Source organism: Leptinotarsa decemlineata, unplaced genomic scaffold (assembly GCF_025532065.1).
Source record: "Leptinotarsa decemlineata unplaced genomic scaffold, Ldec_3_MD MMD2_tig00026374_RagTag_RagTag, whole genome shotgun sequence".
NCBI classification, from domain to species: Eukaryota; Metazoa; Arthropoda; class Insecta; order Coleoptera; family Chrysomelidae; genus Leptinotarsa; species Leptinotarsa decemlineata.
This window is the reverse complement of record NW_027412710.1, coordinates 3986155-4006606: the sequence shown is the minus strand read 5'-3', so window position 1 is coordinate 4006606 and position 20452 is coordinate 3986155. Positions and strand designations below refer to the sequence as shown.

General features: G+C 34.1%; 1 protein-coding gene across 1 annotated transcript in view; it reads right to left on the bottom strand.

Moving 5' to 3' along the window:
* Window positions 1-1629: 1629 nt before the first annotated feature.
* The window catches only part of LOC111503616 (uncharacterized), a 93094-nt gene continuing 74271 nt past the window's right edge, over window positions 1630-20452 (bottom strand). The window contains exons 14-18 of the mRNA XM_023157966.2: window positions 20226-20430; window positions 14781-15675; window positions 12148-12492; window positions 5740-5841; window positions 1630-2102 (exon numbers count right to left, since the gene is read on the bottom strand). Coding sequence (XP_023013734.2) covers window positions 1777-2102; window positions 5740-5841; window positions 12148-12492; window positions 14781-15675; window positions 20226-20430 — 1873 coding nt within the window. The 3' untranslated portion in view covers window positions 1630-1776. The remainder of the gene's footprint in view (window positions 2103-5739; window positions 5842-12147; window positions 12493-14780; window positions 15676-20225; window positions 20431-20452) is intronic.

Sequence of the window (20452 nt, the reverse complement as noted above, 5' to 3'; positions counted from 1 at the left end):
CTACTCCAATAACAACAATGGAAGATATGAAATAGAGAGTTACAACTGCTTTCAATAGTTTGACTCCAGACTTGATCAGAAGCGCTACACATGACAATCTTTTGAAGAGATTACATGTTTGTTTAAGTAGAGGTGGAGATGTGTTTGAACATATTCTGAAATACACTGACGATTAAATTAACTCATTAATTTATGGGTTTATTATTTTCAGTTCGTGTTTCAGCGTTAATAAAACTGTTGTTTAAAGAGAAGTTTCATTCGATGGTTGAGGAGTATTTTAATAATTATCTTTTCATTGTATTATCTGTGACTAATTGAGAAACATCAAACGAAATCTGTTTTACAAAAATGAGTGATGAACAAGGAAACCAAGTCAATTTCCGTTTGAAACAGTTTATCTCGAAAACGGTTCAAAATAGAAATAGTATTATCTGAACAAAGTTAATCTAAAATTGGATGTAGAGCTCAAAAATGTTGAAATATACAGGGTGTTCCATTTGAAAAAATTGAGTTCCACTAATTTTTTCATGAGATCGAAGTAACTGCATTTTTTGAAGACCCTGTATGAGGTAAATGAAAATATGACTCTGAGTGAAGATCCTCATAGTATCACTCCACTCCATTTCAAATTTGATCGTTTTAGTGCAAGAGAGTTCAAGATTATCAGCATTTATAAAAGTTCATGTTTGGTAAAAAAAATATTGAAATTAATTTATATCTTCTAAACGGTAATAGATAGGTACAGAGAAATATAATATGAATTTGTTGACAAAGTGATAATGAATCATAATATGATATTATATACGGGGTGTTCCATTTGAAAAATCAAAGAAGCCGCTACTTTATAGTAGAAGCGACAACGCCGCTTCGTCTAAAATTTTTTAGGCTTGTATGTCATATTGACTTATGCATACTGTGGAAATTTCAGGTTGATCCGTTGAATAGTTTGCCAGAAACGGCTAATCAACGCTCATCATGAAAAGCCCTGTATATTTTTCGTTATCCTTAAATTATTTTCTTCAAAATAAAAAAATAGCTACGCTCGAGAATGTCGAAGTGACGTTATTTTTTTACAACTTTGCTGCCATCCCCTTTCTTTACGTCACTCTCAAATTGTCAGATTACTGGGATATACACTTTTTGGCGTGTTATTAACTCACCCTACCTTAATCTGACGCGCTCGAGAATTTCTGATGATCAATTTTTTTTTACTAATCTGATCCTTTATCCCTCACAGGCGGACTTATATACGGGGCTCATATTTGGTGGAGGTACTCAACCGGGTACAAGGTATCCCCCTGTATATTAATCTGCCGCGCTTTAGTAATTCCCGAAATCCCCGCTTGGGTTCCCCCATTATAAGGGTTTGGGCTCAAAGGGTTTTCCAATGCAGTATTTCGTGCTCCTCTCAAGTCGTTCATTATTCTCCAGCTTTCTTTAGATTTGTTGGAAGATTCATCAATTACTAATTTACTGAATCAAATTAAGACAGTGTAATGTCTCCATATAATTTTATAAATGATCAATAAGTATATTCAATTTTTCTAATCCATATATATGAAACACGTCAACAAGACAGTTCATTTGTGAATAAAAAAATGTTATATTTTTTAAAAATAAATACACTAACACACATAAACTATTTTTTATTATCTGTTGACTGTCATTCACCGAAAAATAGATCTGCCTGGCAAAAATCATCACAATTAATACGTTCACAAACACTAGTTCGTTCAATCTCCCCCAGTTCAGTTGCATTTGAAATCATTTATCCAACTAGGACTCCATGTCATCCTCGTGCTGACTGGAAAAGTAAGAGACCAGTCCTCCAAACTCTCCTCCAGATTCTTCCCCATAAGATTTGCTGGTATTTTCAGTAGTTGTTGGCGGATCAGCATCAACTTCATTCTCATAGGATTCAGAATACTGAGAATTCTCATAAACTGTCGAGGAAATGCTTCCTTCGTTACTCACTGGTTCAGAAGGGTAGCCCTCGTAGTAAGTAGTCGGAGAAGGTGTTGTGTTGGGTGCGGTGAGATAATTGCTTACTGCTGACGTTCTTGTAGTAGGAGGCAGCATATGTATCTGGCGTGTTGGTATGTCTGAAATGATAATTGAATCATTTAAATATTCAACGAAAGTCATTTTTTGTGGAGGAAAAAATCAGTTTCTTATCGACCTTTTTTTGGGTAATGGTTACCTTCCACAATCTGAAAAAATATAAAAATTATAATGGAGAACTTTATACAAGTGTAGAAGGGCAAACTTTTTAGTTTACCCCGATAAGTTACTGTGTAAAAATCAAAGTATTTTTCACAAAGAAAAATCTTCTATTTATCAGTAACTTGTCGTATTTCACAATTTTGCCTATCAAAAAAATATTAAGAAATTATACTTATCTTTTACGTTTCGGAGGCCAAAATCTGCCTCCGTCTTCAGAAATGGATAAAAATTCGAATAAATATGCAGTTATTCCTTTTTTGAGGGCTTATTTCTTTACTTCTTCGACAGATGTCAAAGAAGTTTTGTCAAAACAGATGTCAAAACTTCTTTGACATCTGTCGAAGAAGTAAAGAAATAAGCCCTCAAAAAAGGAATAACTGCATATTTATTCGAATTTTTATCCATTTCTGAAGACGGAGGCAGATTTTGGCCTCCGAAACGTAAAAGATAAGTATAATTTCTTAATATTTTTTTGATAGGCAAAATTGTGAAATACGACAAGTTACTGATAAATAGAAGATTTTTCTTTGTGAAAAATACTTTGATTTTTACGCAGTAACTTATCGGGGTAAACTAAAAAGTTTGCCCTTCTACACTTGTATAAAGTTCTCCATTATAATTTTTATATTTTTTCAGATTGTGGAAGGTAACCATTACCCAAAAAAAGGTCGATAAAAAACTGAATCATTTAATTGCGTTAAATCAACGTATATTTTGAATATAGTTATTTTCTGGACATGGAGAGAAAAATACGTTTATTGTCCTGAAAAAACAAGTTCCTATTGACAAACGTTTTTGGGCTATGTTGAAATAGCATAAAAATAGTGGCCAAAATCTTACCTATATTAAATAGAACGTCAAATACATTATCGCATAACAAATTACTATAGATAGATAGATAGATAGATAAATATATACAGTGTCACCATTAAATTGCGCACCATATGGGAAACTTTTTTTTCGAAAAGTTACAATGAAGTTTAACTTCGGCACTTGTTTGTGCTTTAAATTTAACTTAAAATTATGCGGCCAACTGCGACCCACTGACGTTCAGTGTTTGTCAAATTCAACTTTTCTTTTGAAAAAAATTGAAAAAGTGCATTTCAAGATCGAATTTAACAAAGAGTTACTTGAAAAAGTTGTGTCTAAGGCAATTTTATATCCATATTATGCCAAATTTTATGCAACTAGGATAAAGGTAACGTTTTGCTTATTTTTGACAGATATCCCCTTTATTTTGAAAAACAAGTTCGGTTAATTGTCATCAATTCATGTATACATAACAAACTCATCATTTTACTTATACAGACATTTTTAGACAGAAATTAAAAATGTGCTATACAAATTTTAATAGGACTGGTGCAAAGTTTCAATCACTTGGCTATTTTCTTAAACAAACTTTTGATTTTGAAAAAGCAGAGGCAACTAAAAAAAATGCAAATAATTTCGATAGAACTATTATTATTATTATAAATTTTAAACAATAATAATATAGAAAATACAAACGGGTACAAAAAGTTACATTTATAGCCTACATTTCAGTATGTCGTCCTCCACGTTCAATACAAATTATGGTCCTTTTACTGACATCTGTAACTGCATTTTTAATGAATCGGGGATTTATACTTGCACAGCACTCGCGAATGGTATTTTCCAGATGTTGTATGTCAGTAAATGGTCTACTTCGGTACACTTTTTGTTTCAAGTAACCCACAAGAAAAAGTCTAAAGGCGTCAAGTCGGGTGATCTAGGTGGCCAATAATGTTCCCAGTTACGTCCAATAACTTTGCCTCTGAACATTTGTTGGAGGGACTGTTTTACAGCAACCGTGTGATGTTTTGGTGCGCCATCAAGCTGATACCATAGGTCGTATTTAATATTTAAAGGCATATTATCTAAACCTTCACTAACCTCATTATTTAAAAGGTTGAGATAACCAACGGATGATAAATTTTCCCTAAAGAAAAATGGCCCAATTATTGGGTCGTTAAGTATCCCACACCATACATTAGTTTCAAAGGAATACTGATAGCCACATTCAACTGTGAAATTGGGATTTTTTTGGGCCCACCATCGGCAATTTTGAGAACTTACCGTTCCATTTGAAGAGAACTTTGCCTCATCTGTCCATAAAATTTTATACGGAAACTTTACATTTTCTTCTCTCTTTCCTTGAAACCAGAATGAAAACCTCAAACGGACATCAAAATCTCGTTCTTTTAATGTGTTAATAAATGTTGGCTTGTAAGGCCAAAATTTAACACTTTCTCTCTTGATATCGGTATTTTTTATAATATCGGTTATGCTCGTTTGCCCGTGTTCAATAACTTTTAAACAAATGTTAAGTTGGGCCTCCTCATCATATTTATTTGGAATGTGCTTTTTCTTAAATTGATTTGCTACGGATCCTGTTTCTCTGAATTTCAACATTATCCTTGACACAGTAGTATGTTGAACATTTTTTCCTGGATGCCGTTCATTAAAAATGTTAGCTACTTGCCGGTATGGTGTATTCTCACCACATATTAAAACTATTTCTATTCTTTTCTGAAGAGACATTATTGCAACAATAACTTGTCAAAACCTACTTAAAAATGTTATTCAACGTGATTAAGCATCCTTACCGTCCTAGTTAGTGTTTATAAATAATCTGTAAATACTGAATATTGAATGTAATTTCAACTCTAGTGATTTTATTAATATTTATTGCAGTTTTTGAGTTGTGTCTGCTTTTTCAAAATTGAAGGTACTGACGTTTGTTTAAGAAAATAGCCAAGTGATTGAAACTTTGCACCAGTCATGTTAAGATTTTTATAGCACATTTTTAATTTCTGTCTAAAAATGTCGGTATAAGTAAAAATGTATTAGAAAAGTTAAACTCCATGATGAGTTTGTTATATATACATGAATTGATGACAATTAACCGTACTTGTTTTTTAAAATAAAGGGGATATCTGTCAAAAATAAGCAAAACGTTAACTTTATCCTAGTTGCATAAAATTTGGCATACGGATATAAAATTGCTGTAGACACAACTTTTTCAAGTAACTTTCTGATAAATTCGATCTAGAAATGCACTTTTTCAATTTTTTTCAAAAAAAAAAGGAATTTGACAAACACTGAACGTCAGTGGGTCGCAGTTGGCCGCTAAGGACTAACGAGGCCTTACCTTTTAACGTGTGTTGCAGAATCATCCCAGCTTCAACCAGATAAATTCTCTCGAGAAAAATATCTGGTCGAAGCAGGAATCGAACCCACGGCCTTCCGATCGTGAGTCGGGCGCACTACCACCGCGGCCAAGAAATCTAAGTCATCTCTTTCCGATGTACCAATTACAATAGTATCGATGTACTATCATACAAACAAAAGCTCTACTGATAGATAGATAGATAGATTTGCAGAAGAAAAGAATGCTGTATAAAAATATGTGTTCTATCCCGTAGACGACGCATTTTTAATGATTTGTTGCCACAAGTGTAGAATCCGTGAGTTATAATATAAATATAGAAATCTTACCTGGGGAGGGCGGGGGTCGCATCTGATGTGGTAATATTCCTCTAGGGTATTGGTTAATATACATGGGCCTATAGGATGCCCCCATAGAATGTTTAGATCCACCTGAAATCATTTATAAAGATATGAGATAGATAGATCTTTATTTAAATAGGATATCCTAATAATATACAAATCAACTAGAATGGTAGAAATAAAAAAAAAAGGTATGTGTTACATCTAGAAATGACTTAAATGTATGACAAACATAAGTTCAATAAAATATTTTTAAAGACATTACTACAAAAACAGCAACATTATACATTCGAAAAATTTCAATGCAACATGTAGAAAGATAAATTACATAATTATTTGAAATATATAACGAACATTAGATGAAAGGAATTATACAAATTGTGAAATGATCAATTCATAGGTTTCTTTAACGTTTTTATTCAGAGCAGAAAAAAGTTGTTCCTTTGAACTACATACGTGGACTGTTCAAAAAATGAGGTAAATTTTCAAATTTCACAGGCTACGTAATTCAATCAACGATTTTTTTATGTCGGTACAGAGTGGGCCAATTTGGACACTTTCAAAGGAAAACTCCTGTTTACAAACTAGATACATGAAAACTGATGGAGTGTCTGAGGATCAAATTTCATGACAAACTTAATGGTGAAAACCGCGTTTCTATGAAAACATTTCCAGAGCTATTTTTTACGTGGAATTCAATGGTGTAAAAAACTTATTATTTCAAATGAGATACCAATAGTTATTGATGGAAAACTTTTTTTTTAGTGAGACACCTTGAATATTCCTGCATATTTCAATAGCGCTTAAAATTACCTCTCCAAAAATGTAGCACACCTGATGTTTTGCTAGCGTCGTCTTTGAAATACAAAGCTTTTACGTTTTTTCATGTAGCCTTTGAAACCCACAATTTGATCGATTTGGAGTTTGTTATTCTGTTCAAGTTGTTCATGATCCAACCTAATATCCGTGGTTTATACAGGGTGTCCCGGTTCTTGACGATAAACCTTGAGGTGGTGATAGCTGAGGTCATGACTAGCTCATAACAGGAAAAAAGTTTAGGTAAAAGTGTTTTCGTTTTCGAGATATCGGAATTTTTTTTTTTCGAAAATCAGCGACTCGGTTTAGTATTTTCAATGCTACGTCATAAAAACATGACTTATCCACAGCAAAAAAAACTATTTTGTATTGCTAAATAATATCCGCACACGACAGTAATACCAAAAGCTTGCGATCATTGGAAATAACTGGAAAAAATAAAATAAAATAAATTTTGAAATGAAACAAATTTTTTGGCAACTTTGACCTATCACAGTTAAAAAAAATGTACTGTGCTTGGCTGAAAAGTATTTCAGAAAGTTGGCGCATTTAATGGAGATTCCAAAATGGTGTAATAGTTAACTTTCTATCAGACCTCCAAGAAAATATTGAAGCTAGAAGAAAAAAAGGTATTAAGAATCCAAGAATAAATGGCAATATCAATTATCACAAAACATTAGCACTGGGTGAAAAACATCCACAAAATAAAAAATGATGTCTCAAAAAATAACAAAATATTGAAGGTGTCTTGTGTAATCGATTGCACGTTTCAGCGGCGGCGTTAATACGATCACGAAGATTTTCTACAGTTTCTATCGGTTTAAAGTAAACATTTTCTTGGAGTAACCCCCAATAAAAACATCCATAGGATTTAGATCCGGAGACCGGGCAGGCGAGAGAATTGGTCCAAGTCGACCAATCCATCTGCCAGGAAATTCTTCTTCTAGGTAATCCCTTACAGGCCGGGCGTAGTGTGCAGGACAGCCATCATTTTGCAGTCACATGCCTTGTCTCGTTGGGAGAGGAACATCTTCTAAAAGGCTATTCAACTCGTCCCTTAATAATTCTAAATAGTGTTGACCATCAAACGCTCCAGGTATTTCAATGGGTCCTACTACTTGGCCATTAATGATTCCGCACCACAAATTAATTTTAAACTGGTATTGTGAGCGGTCTTCTCTGATGGCATGTGGATTAGCCAAGCTCCAGCAATGCAAGTTGTGCATATTCATGAAGTTGTCTTTTTTAAACGTACCCTCGTCAGTCCACAGAATCTTACTAAGAAAGTCAGGATCAGCCGCGTGTCTCACCAGCATTCTTTGACAGAACAAAACTCTTGGTGCATGATCTCGTGGCAGTAATGTTTGCACTCTTTGCAAGTGGTATGGATGGTACCTGTGCAATTGTCTTTCAATCGCACGTACCGAAATATCTGGACTCTCTTCCACGCAAGCCAGAACCTCTTCTTCAACATCTGGACCAAGGATATTTCCTGCATCGCGATTTATCTGTCTTCCAGGAATTACTCCTTCCGTGTAGAATCGATGCACATTAATGAAGACTCGGTAATCCGGATATCTCTCCTCGTTTGGATACCGCTCTCGATACAACCGGGCTGCTGCATTTGCATTACCGCGACATTCGCCGTAAATAAAATGCATATTCGCATATTGCAGTAGAGTATAATAAGCCGGCATTATTAAAAATATCCAAATCACAAACCAGTTTCAAAATCCAGTTCAGAGCAGCGATCGTTAGTTCTTATCGATAACAGAAATACACGTGCGATACAATGAACAGCGAAAAACGAACTGACATGAATGATACAAAGAAGCGTGGACGCGGTAGCAGCGGGGAAGGGGCCTTGGAAGGAAACCTGTTTGGACTCGTTTCTTTTGTTATTTTTTGAGACATCATTTTTAATTTTGTGGATGTTTTTCACCCAGTGCTAATGTTTTGTGATAATTGATATTGCCATTTATTCTTGGATTCTTAATACCTTTTTTCTTCTAGCTTCAATATTTTCTTGGAGGTCTGATAGAAAGTTAACTATTACACCATTTTGGAATCTCCATTAAATGCGCCAACTTTCTGAAATACTTTTCAGCCAAGCACAGTACATTTTTTTTCTCTGTGATAGGTCAAAGTTGACCAAAAAATTTGTTTCATTTCAAAATTTATTTTATTTTATTTTTTTCCAGTTATTTCCAATGATCGCAAGCTTTTGGTATTACTGTCGTGTGCGGATTTTATTTAGCTATACAAAATAGTTTTTTTTGCTGTGGATAAGTCATGTTTTTATGATGTAACATTGAAAATACTAAACAGAGTCGCCGATTTTCGAAAAAAAGAAAATTTCCGATATCTCGAAAACGAAAACACTTTTACCTAAACTTGTTTCCTGTTATGAGCTAGTCATGACCTCAGCTATCACCACCTCAAGGTTTATCGTCAAAAACCGGGACACCCTGTATATATGTATATATATATATATTTTTTTTGATTGATGCAACTAATTTTCCTTTATTTTGAGTATTTCCATATTAAATTCTACAAAAAGGATTTGAAGCTTTATATCTTCTATGAATTATCTGCGAGCGCTTTCGACAGTTGGTAGTACTGTCATCTTCTGGCACTCCTCAAACTGAACTAGTCATCTTGTTGTCTGTCTCTTTATACGGTCAGAGCATCTTAACTCAGGTATTTCAGGTACTTTAGGTAATTTTGCCTGTATTTGTTCTGCATCAGGTACTCTTCTTCGTGTTAGATCTTCTCTAGGATAAATCAAACAAACAGATCTTTAACAACAAAGCATTGAACAGATACACAGTCAACAACCCAAAAGCACCAAAACTCAACGCACAGATAAAGATACTTAAGGAAAATAAACCTATAAGACTGGTTATCAATTTCACCAGAGCACCTTCATACAAAATTTCAAAAATCATAGCCGACGAACTGAAAAACAAAATCAACAGGAACAACGACCACAGCATCAAAAATGCAATGGAAGTCACAGACAGAATCTCTACGACAAATGTTAGCCCGAACACTAAACTGTACTCGTTCGACATAAAAAACATGTACTCCAACATACCAGTCAACGAAAGTATAAACATCATATCTGAGAAACTAAAACACCAAAACATAGACAAAACCTATATTAACCAAATGGAACACAGTCTAAATACAATACTTAATCAAAATTATTTTGAATCTGAAGGGAAAATTTATAAACAAACAGATGGACTAGCGATGGGATCCCCACTATCTAGCATTATATCCGAAATATACCTGCAAACCATAGATGAGAAAATCTTAACAATAATAAAAACACATGATGAAAAAGGAGAATGGTTCAGATACGTTGACGATGGACTGTACATATCACAAAATAATGGAATAAGAATAGAACAAATAACAAAAGAAATTAACGAAATAAATCAAAAACTATGTTTCAGCATTGAGGAAGAACACAACTCAAAACTTAACTACCTGGACATAACCATAAGATATAACCACAACAAAACACAATTTCAAATGGCAATATACAGGAAACCTACACAAACAAGCTCTACCATACCCGCAAGTTCAAACCATCCACTATCACACAAAATGGCTGCCTATAACGCATTCATATATAGAATGTTAAGGATACCACTCAGCAATGAAGCCCGAAACAAAGAACGGAAAACCATATACCAAATAGCGAACGAAAACGGATACACCCAAAAGACAATAGATAAACTAGAAAACAGAATCAAACAAAAAATACAGAACGAGGATCAAGCCACCTCAACAGATAAAACAACACAACAATGGACAGCATTTACGTACGTAGGACACCAAACCAAAAAACTAACAAACATCTTCAAACCACTGAACATCAACATCACATACAAGCCGAACATGAAGATAACACAAAAAATAAACAACTATGAAAAAGAAGAAGACAAAGACCAAAACGGGATATACAGTATACAATGCTCGGACTGCAACAAATTCTATATCGGCCAAACCAAGAAAAAACTGATCCAAAGGTACAATGAGCACAAAAAGGCATACATAAATCCAACAGTATATAAATCAAACCTTGCAATACAAGCCATACAAAACAAACATAATTTTCCCCCACCAGAGAACATAAAACTAATAAAACAAATCAACAAGGGAAACTGCATGGACATTTGGGAAAACTTGAACATAGATTCAACAGTCATAAATCACTTATCGAGGAACAAGTACAAATCAAAACACAACAAGATCTCACATTCAATATATTAAACAAAACCATACACATTCCTAGAGAAGATCTAACACGAAGAAAAGTACCTGATGCAGAACAAATACAGGCAAATTTACCTAAAGTACCTGAAATACCTGAGTTAAGACGCCCTGACCGTATAAAGAGACAGACAACAAGATGACCAGTTCAGTTTGAGGAGTGCCAGAAGATGACAGTACCATCAACTGTCGAAAGCGCTCGCAGATAATTAATAGAAGATATAAAGCTTCAAATCCTTTTTGTAGAATTTAATATTGAATATATATATATATATATATATATATATATATATATATATATATATATATATATATATATATATATATATATATATATATATATATGACCTACACATCCATGTATAGAGTTACTTCCTTCCTTCCTTTGGATCATTTCCTCATCCTTCTTTTTTTGTATCAAGATGGAGTAGTAGAAAGCCAAAAACTTTCTTTCCCAAAAATTACCCACATCGTTTCTCAATTTTTTAAATATTTCCCATTTAATTATTTTTAAATTTTCATCTCCTACTGTAGTCACAAATATTTTATAGGCTTCATACCGTTTCTTAATTTTGATAAAAACTTCATTGTCAAACCAAGGAATATTGTTTTTCAACTTATTTGTATGGTAGAAATACTATTGACAATATTTGAACATTTTTCGAGAAATTCTTCATAAACATCTATAGAGTTTAAAGACCAATTACAAGAAATGATCTCATTCTTAATTATACTCAAATTATTATCACAAAGATTTATGTATTTTCTTATTGAGCTTTCTTTGTTAGATTGACTAAAGAGAAAATTGACAGAAATAATTGAGTGGTCAGTAATTTTTGGTGTTAAATGAACATTTGAAACTATATTATCGTTATTAGTCAAAACCAAATCTATTAATGACTGTGTATCTACTGTCTTTCTAGTAGGCTCAGTTAATGTTTGATTTATACCATAGGTTGTGAAAATATCCTTGATTTTTTTTTGTATAGAAACTTTCTTCTAAGTTTAAATTGAAATCACCTACCAGAATAAAACGATTGTGAGAACTAGAAGGTGAATGATATAAATATCCGATCAACTATATTAAAGATTTCCTTATCTTGGATAAGGGATGTTGCCCATGCTAACTTATACATATTTCACATAAACGAAAAATATAATCAGTGATGTTCAATATCCAATATCGAATCAATCATTCAAAGTGAATTATTTGAAAACACAATCTGTCGAACATTCAAAAGTTTACAGTCGATTGATTCTTGATTTATTTCCTGAAATGTACTCTGTAATACTAACCTAGCATGTATTGTCCTGCAGAAGAATCGTTCATTGGAGGTTGGTCCACAAGAGAAGAGTCATCTCTTGACCTACTGCTGGGTGATTCGTCGTCATCATCTGGCATTGTAGCAAACTGTTTGGGTCTGATCGATCCTATAGGGTAATTAGTAGTCTGACCAGGCTTGGTCTGCAACATCCTCGTGATGACAGAAGGCGTTGGAGCAGATTGTGAAAACGGTTGAGGTGGAGTCGCTATTTCTATATTACAATTTTCATTTTTTTCACTTCGCGATGAATCCAGCTGGGATTTCTTTTTTCCACCTAAGTCAGCAACAGCTTCTTCAAGAGATTTTTTGCCTTTACCTGTACGAAAGTTGTCAATTAGATAGATAGATAGATATCCTTTATTAGTTCTTTGTAATAAAAAACCTTTTCAGGTGCAAAACGTGTCAATTACAGTAAACATTACAGAAATAGTAAAAAAATCATGAGGCAATATCATTGATATTGGTTTAGAATATAAATGGCCACAGATGTATAAATAACAAGGTTATCACAGTCAATATACTTAATGTAATATTGTTATATTAGATACAGAGAACATATACATCTATACAGTGTGTAACAACGAAAACTTAACAGAGCCGTTTTTGAATATAAAAAGTGAGATTTTAAAAAAAGCTCGGACACGTCGATTTCTAATTAAAGGGGGACACCTTTCAGACTAATCAGATTTTTTGTAGTACGCACCCCATCGGAGGGGTGCGTCCGACGACCCTTATTTAGATAGGGAAAGTAGGTCGAGTGGCACCTTGTTTTAAAGGTCTTTCGAATACCTTTACAACTCTGTTAAAAGAAAATTTTTGTTGTTTTATCTCGAAAACGGTTCAAAATAGAAATAGTATTATCTGAACAAAGTTAATCTAAAATTGGATGTAGAGCTCAAAAATGTTGAAATATACAGGGTGTTCCATTTGAAAATATTGAGTTCCACTCATTTTTTCATGAGATCAAAGTATCTGCATTTTTTGAAGACCCTGTATGAGGCAAATGAACATATGACTCGGAGTGAAGATCCTCATAGTATCACTCCACTCCATTTCAAACTTGATCGTTTTAGTGCAAGAGAGTTCAAGATTGTCAGCATTTATAAAAGTTCATGTTTGGTAAAAAAATATCGAAATTAATATAGGAAGTTACTTAAAAAAATGCTGGCTTCTACAAGGTTTTTTATCAATCTTTTAATAACAAATGGCGTGCCGTTGCACAGCCGTGGTGTATTCGAATTACGAAGCGATCCAACCTTCAGTTATAAATTATGCGGTGACACGCCTGGCAAATCCAATGAGTTCAAAAACTCTGTTGGATAATTCACAGATTTGGTGGCATCGGAAACCGTACCTACGCTCGATGGATCAACAATAATAGTAGCCAAAAACTGTGTAGGCAGTGAGAAAAGGCTTATTATGTGAGAGAGACAGGAGAAAGGGCTTCTTTCACACCCGTACTTCGTGCTGTTTACTGATAGATAAGTAAAACCGATAGATGCCTGGCGAAAATAACTGATCTATGATCAGGGTTAAAAATGATTGAATTACTAAAATGGCTATTAAAAAATAGGGGTTGCTAATGAAAGGGTGAAAATTGAAAAATTTTAAACATAAATTTCAAAGAAATCAATGATATTCATAGTCATAATACTAGACAAACAAAATTATCATCAGTTAGTAATTTCAAATATAATTTTGGACAGAAATCAATTCATCATGATGGAATTATAATATATAATATTCCCTGAAGAAATAAAAGAATCTGAAACTACTCTCAAATTAAAAAATCAATTGAAATAAAATTATCATTTCAACCTTTTTCTTTAAAAAATTATTTAAATACTTAAAAAAGAGGAATGAAATAATGCATTCAACATTTAAAGGGATTCGTTTATATTTCACCATTTGGCAACATCGGTTATAGCTAATAAAGGACAGTGAATCTGTTACCTGTATGAGACAAACAAAGATGACATATTTCAGAGGTGTGCTGTTCTGTTTACTGATGTTCCGAGTTCCGAGACATTCTGTGACATATGACATTTTAAGCACCTAACCTATCTTTCTCTATATAAATAAATAACAAAACAATTGTTGTTTATGTGGCTTGTGGAGGTGGTATTGAACTATCATTTATATTTTGCCTTAATTGTTGATTTATAAAGATGATTTTCCTTTTTCAAAGTAGAATATCTAGGTACGGATAAATTATTTCAACTTGATATAGGCGCTGTTGCCAATATGTGAATTAGAAACAAATCCCTTTAAAAATTAAAACCCAACATTTGAAACATCAATTTGAATACATTTCAAAGTTAATTTGAAAAACTCATGAATTAAACTCAACTTTATTTTGTTCAAACTTGCATTTGCTGTAATAACCCAAATTGAGGAACATTCCCCATTGACTGCCCATATTGATTATTCTACTCCTTTTTTTTATTCAATTATTTATATTGTTTAATGTTTCATTATTTTGTTGAATTTGTATATAAAGTTGATTTAGTTAATCCCTATTAATAAACATTTAATGTTTGTTAGGATAATAAAGACAATACAACACAATATTCAGTCTAAATGAGTGATCAAAATTATTCCTACCTTTTTCTTTCTTTTTCCTAGTGAGTTCAATGCCTCTGGAAGATAATTCTTCGAAAATAGGCAGAGCAACCCCCATCGGTGGCTCCGATAATTCGTCATTACTATCATCATTTCTTATCATGTTTTTCACATTACTAATAATGGGTTGGTGGTCCAAATTACCATGTGAAAATCTGATCGCTGGCTTCCTCTCTTCCATCACTGGTTTCAACTGTATCTTAGGAATAACTTGTATCTCCGGCGTCTCTTTCTCCTGAACGACTTTTTCGGGCACTTTTTCAGTTCCTATTGGCGCCACCTGTAGCGGTTGTTCTTGTTTTACGACTTTTTCAGCTGAATTTTGTTTTTCCAAATTCTTGTTAGTCTCGATATGTAGATTTTCAGCGTCGCAGTCATTAGAAGGTCGCTTAGATTTCAGAGGGAGTGGTACCTGTTCTTTTGCAGTCTCTACTCTTTGAAGGGTTGTCACTTTTTCAGTTGAGTTCGATTCGAGGGAAGATTTCATCTGCTCAACAGTTATCTTACCAGTTTCGGGAAGGTTTTTACTGATTATCTGTTCATCTTTCCAATTCGTCGGTTCATCTTTTGATACCTTTTCATTTTCATGATAGTTGCCATTTTGTTTGTTATTGGATAGTTCTTTTACTTCGCTAACGACATTATTTTCCCTATTCCTTTCAATATCTTTCGACACGGGCGGTTTTTTAATGTAGATCTTTGGAACAATCAAGGCCCTTCTTTCAGAACACTCAGGTTTTTTCTGTTCATCACATTCATCATCCTCCAACTGGTCTTCTGGTTCTTCTTCGCTATCTTTTTCATCTTCAAAGGCTACGAAATCTTCATCATCGTCATTATCACTATTCAATTTCCGGGAATTTCTTTTCCTGGGCGCCTGTAATAAATATAAACGAGAATAAAAATACTAATTTATAGTTTTGTTTCATACTCATACTCATATTCAATGCAAAAACTAGACGTGACAGAATGAAGAAATCTGGCATATATAGATTAGAATGTAGTGAATGCTCTGCAGTATATACAGGGCAGACCAGGAGAAATTTCGAAGTAAGACTCCGTGAACACGTCCGTTTAGACAAAAAATCTTCTATGTACGAACATCTACAAGAAACAAACCACAAAATAAGTAGGGAAAACCTCAAAATCTTACATACATGTAGTAAAAGAAGGAAAATGAATTTGTGGAAGTCATGGAAATCAATAAATTAATTAAAAACTCAAAATATACAGGGTGTAACTGAATAAGCGTAAAACATTTAAGGTGCTGATTCCTCATAGAAAGACAGATAGGATCTTTCATATAAAGAAATTTCATTGGAGAATCCCTTGTTAAGATACAGCCCCTTAAACGGGGTACATGAAATTTGTATAACAATTTTTTTCACAAGCACTGAAAAAGTTACAATATTGAAATTGACCTGACGTTTTGTACTACCAAAAAGACACTTAGCCAGTGATTTATTTGGTTTACCTCATGGTTGTAAGGGGTGGAAAACGCAACCACTAAAATTCATTTCCAATGTAACTTTTTGTCTTATTATTTGTTTACCATTTAGAAATTTATTTCTGATAGCCTGTTTCATTCTAAACAAAAAATGTCTCTTGGGTTTTTTGCCCAAAATAAACCAGTTTGCAGCAAAAAATTATTTTAGGAACAACTACAGAGATACATCGTCATAAATGCGAACTGGATTTATTGTTATTTTGTAGTTAGTACCTGCATTAAACGATTAAAGGGTAATAAACAAAACTAATTTATTAATAACAAAACACACAACATGTAGAAATAATTGAGCCACGTATTCGCTCGAATATTCCTGGAGTCTCTCTGATTACCCCGCACGCATCGATGATGCGGTTTCTTAAGTCCTCTATATCGCGAACAGGAGTACGATAAACCAAATGCTGTAAATGGCCCCAAATAGAGAAATCGAGAGGATTGAGATCCGGGAATCGAGCGGGCCAGTTCTGTGGTCCTCCTCGACCTATCCACTGATTTGCATATGTTTCAGTTAAATGCTGACGTGCTACTTAACTAAAATGGGCGGGAGCCCCATCAGGCATAAAAAACATATCCCTTCTGATGCCCAAATGCGATGTCTTGCACCCTCCGAGCCACGGTGTTTGCTGACAAACTGACACTTTTAAATAAATTTACCTTTTCGGGGCATATTTCTTCGGCTACTGCAATCAAGCATCGGTGAATGGTTTGTCACGTTTTCCGATTTCAAGAGCCACACGAAAGCTGGCGCGAGTTGCAGACTCTTGTTCAGTATTCGCTTTGGTAAACAAAGATTGCTGCGATTTGAGTCCGCGTTTCAAAGCTTTAAATTTTTCCTTCCGCAAACTTCCTGTATAGTTGGAGTAACTTTGAAGATGTTTCGATTCATAGTGTCGTTTAATGTTATAGTCTTTGAGAACAGCTATGGTTTCATTACGAATTAAACATAGGGCCTTATTACTGGACTCAATCACAAAATACTGAAAGTTCCATTTTTCTTGGAACGTTCTGCATTCACTGTCGATTTTTCGCTTCTTTTCCATACTAACAAATCACACATAAAAACAATGAGTCAAATCAAAATACTTTTATTGACGAGTGTTACTTTATTTCACAATAGACAGTTTCGCTTCCTTCGCCTTTCCTACGCAGACTAACTCGCAGTTGCGCCGCTAGCCTTTTTATATACAATTATTACTGCCATCTCGAGGTGATCGGAATACACTAGCTAGAACCAGAACTTTCTCGAACCAACGCGATAATTCCAAATATTTAATTACGCCTAATGCCACCTAGCGGTAGCTGAAAAAGATAGTACATAGTACCACTACTCGCCACTAGATGTCGTTAAGTGTTACAATACACAATAATAATTGAAATGCAAAAAAAGTGTAAGTTTACTTAGGTCACGCACTTTGCGACTACCCTAGTCTAGAAATATAGTTAAGGGCAGAAATTGGACCTTGGAACAAACTGAAAAAATCATTATGGTCTGAAGGCTTCAAAGTTTGGAAACCCCTGACCTAGATGAATTAAAAGAGGTTATTCGAGAAATTAGAAATAAAAGAACATCAGGTATTGATGAAATGTCTGTCAAAATCTTTGAGACACTGCCAGATTGTGTTTTGAACGTTCTTGTCTCATTGATTAATGATTCCTTTATGAATGGCTCATTTCCTGACTTTTTAAAAACTTCTGTAGTGATTCCGCTCTTCAAAGGTGGGGCCAAAGATGATCCAATAGACTATAGACCTATATCACTTGTTCCGACCTTATCCAAAATTATTGAAAAAATCATAAAATGGCGGCTAATTTACTTTCTCTATAATAATAACATATTGAGTCCACAGCAGTATGAGTTTCAAAACAACAAAAATACGAACTAGTGAAATTCATCATGAAACATTGTCAATCACCTTCAAACAAACAAAAATACAAATGATGCAATTTTCAACTTTCTGCATAAGATTTATAGTGATATGAATTCTGGTTCCTATTCAGCAGCTGTATTCTGTGACTTTTCCAAGGCATTTGACCTCGTTGATCACAGAATCTTACTGCGGAAGCTGAAACATTATGGTTTTGAGCACAGAAGCATTAGATGGTTTGAATCGTACTTATTGCATCGAAAGCAAATTGTAAGACTCTCAACCGACTCAAATGTAGGAGAAATCAAAGCAGGTGTCCCTCAAGGTTCCACCCTAGGACCCATCTTGTTTCTATTGTATATTAATGATATAACACTACTGGATCTAACTGCTAGCATCACTTCATTTGCAGACGACACAACGTTGCTGTGGCAGGGAAAAGATCCTTCAAAACTAGCTCAAGATGCCACTGTAGACATGGAAAAAATTAAGAGCTGGTGCGACTCAACTAAGCTTTCTTTAAACTTTGATAAAACCCATCTCCTCACCTTCAAATGTGAACTCCCACCTCTTAGTTTGAATAACAACATTGTCCTCCAAATTCTTAGGACTTCACATTGATAATAATCTTAAATTTGAGGTTCATATTATCAAGTTGAATAAAAAACTTGCATCTGGCTGCTTTGTAGGGAAGTCAGTTTCGAAAGAACTGGGTAGAACCTTTGAAAGATCTGCGTACTTTGCCTTTGTGGATGCTCATATAAGATATGGTATTGCCTTCTGGGGAGTATGCAGCAAAAGCATGCTGCAGATTGTTTTCGTTTTACAGAAGCGAGCTGTCCGGTATGTGTGTGGGGCAAAGTTTCAAGATCACTGCAAACCATTATTCATTGAACAACGAATTCAGACAATAATATCTCTATTCATTCTTGAAACAGTAAGTCTGATTCATAAAAATATATCTGCTGGTGATGGTATAAACGAGCCACACTATAATACACGTCAAGCTAACTTGAGCAGACTTCCCCTGCCCACAACGACAATGGTGAAGGACTCATTGATATACAATGGAATAAAGATGTACAACAAAATTCCCATATACCTGAAGAGTTATTCTTTGAATATTTTCAGGAAAAAATTAAGCCACATTCTGATTGATAAAGCCTATTATAGTTTAGATGAATTTTACAATGACAACGCTTTTTATGAATTATAGTTTACTACTGTATGTCACTATAGCATTTTTTTAAGGACATTTTTTGAATTGTATAGCATTTATTTTGTTTCGTAAAAATGTGTTTGACACCCTATTTTTTTTTTTTTTTTTTTTTTTTTTTATTTTTATATAAATGGGCTTTTAGGGCTTTTATATAAATGGGCTTTTAGGAATTAGTTTTATACTACTTTGACATAGTTCATAATCGTTTGTCAACAAGAACTCTTTCTTATGACAATAAACGTATTTCTCTCTCTCTCTCTCTCTAGAAAGAAAGAAAGAAGCGCGTGCCTAGACAAGCGAGAGAATGTTAGTTAGGTACCTATTTAGTTCTAGTGAACAACTCAATCATAGACAGTAACGCCATCTCTTAGCAACAAGCGGAAGTACGCTATTATTTGACAGGTTCTGTCAGTCAAAAAATCTAAAATCAAACTCTGCGTTACTTTGCCAAGCTTTTGCTTCTAATGGGAATCTTCCACGCGCTTCCGAGTATAGACTAGAACCTTTCTTATCGATATAAAAGGAGTGCGTCGGCGCGACGTGAGTCTGTTAAGTCGAGTAATCGAAGCGATACGGTCGGAGAAGGATTCTAGTTGTACAATCCATTCATTTTGAAGCTTCACAGTCACCAGTTCATTTGCAAATTGAATTGATAGATCTTCAATCAGACAGTATTTTGAAGGAAAAACTTAGAGAGCTAATGCTCTTACATTTTATACACAATATTTCAAGAGTTTGGATAACTACCTGGAAATATTGGTGATAAAATTCTGGAGAATCAGAGAAATACTTGAAAACTGAATCAACAGAACTAAAGAAGTTTAAAATATACTCACGTCTTCACTATCTGATCCAAGGGTATCTACATAGGTAGTTTTTTTTCCTCTAGTTCTCCTACCTCGTCCCATTTCCTCGTCGCTTGAAGTCAATCCGCCATATTTGATTCTGGATTTTTTCTTCTTAGTTATTTCCAGGTCAGACAATTCATCGAGTATTCTATTTTTTTTCTTTTTGTATTCTCGTTTCTTGGCAAAATCAGATCTGAAATTATCTTCAGCTATTT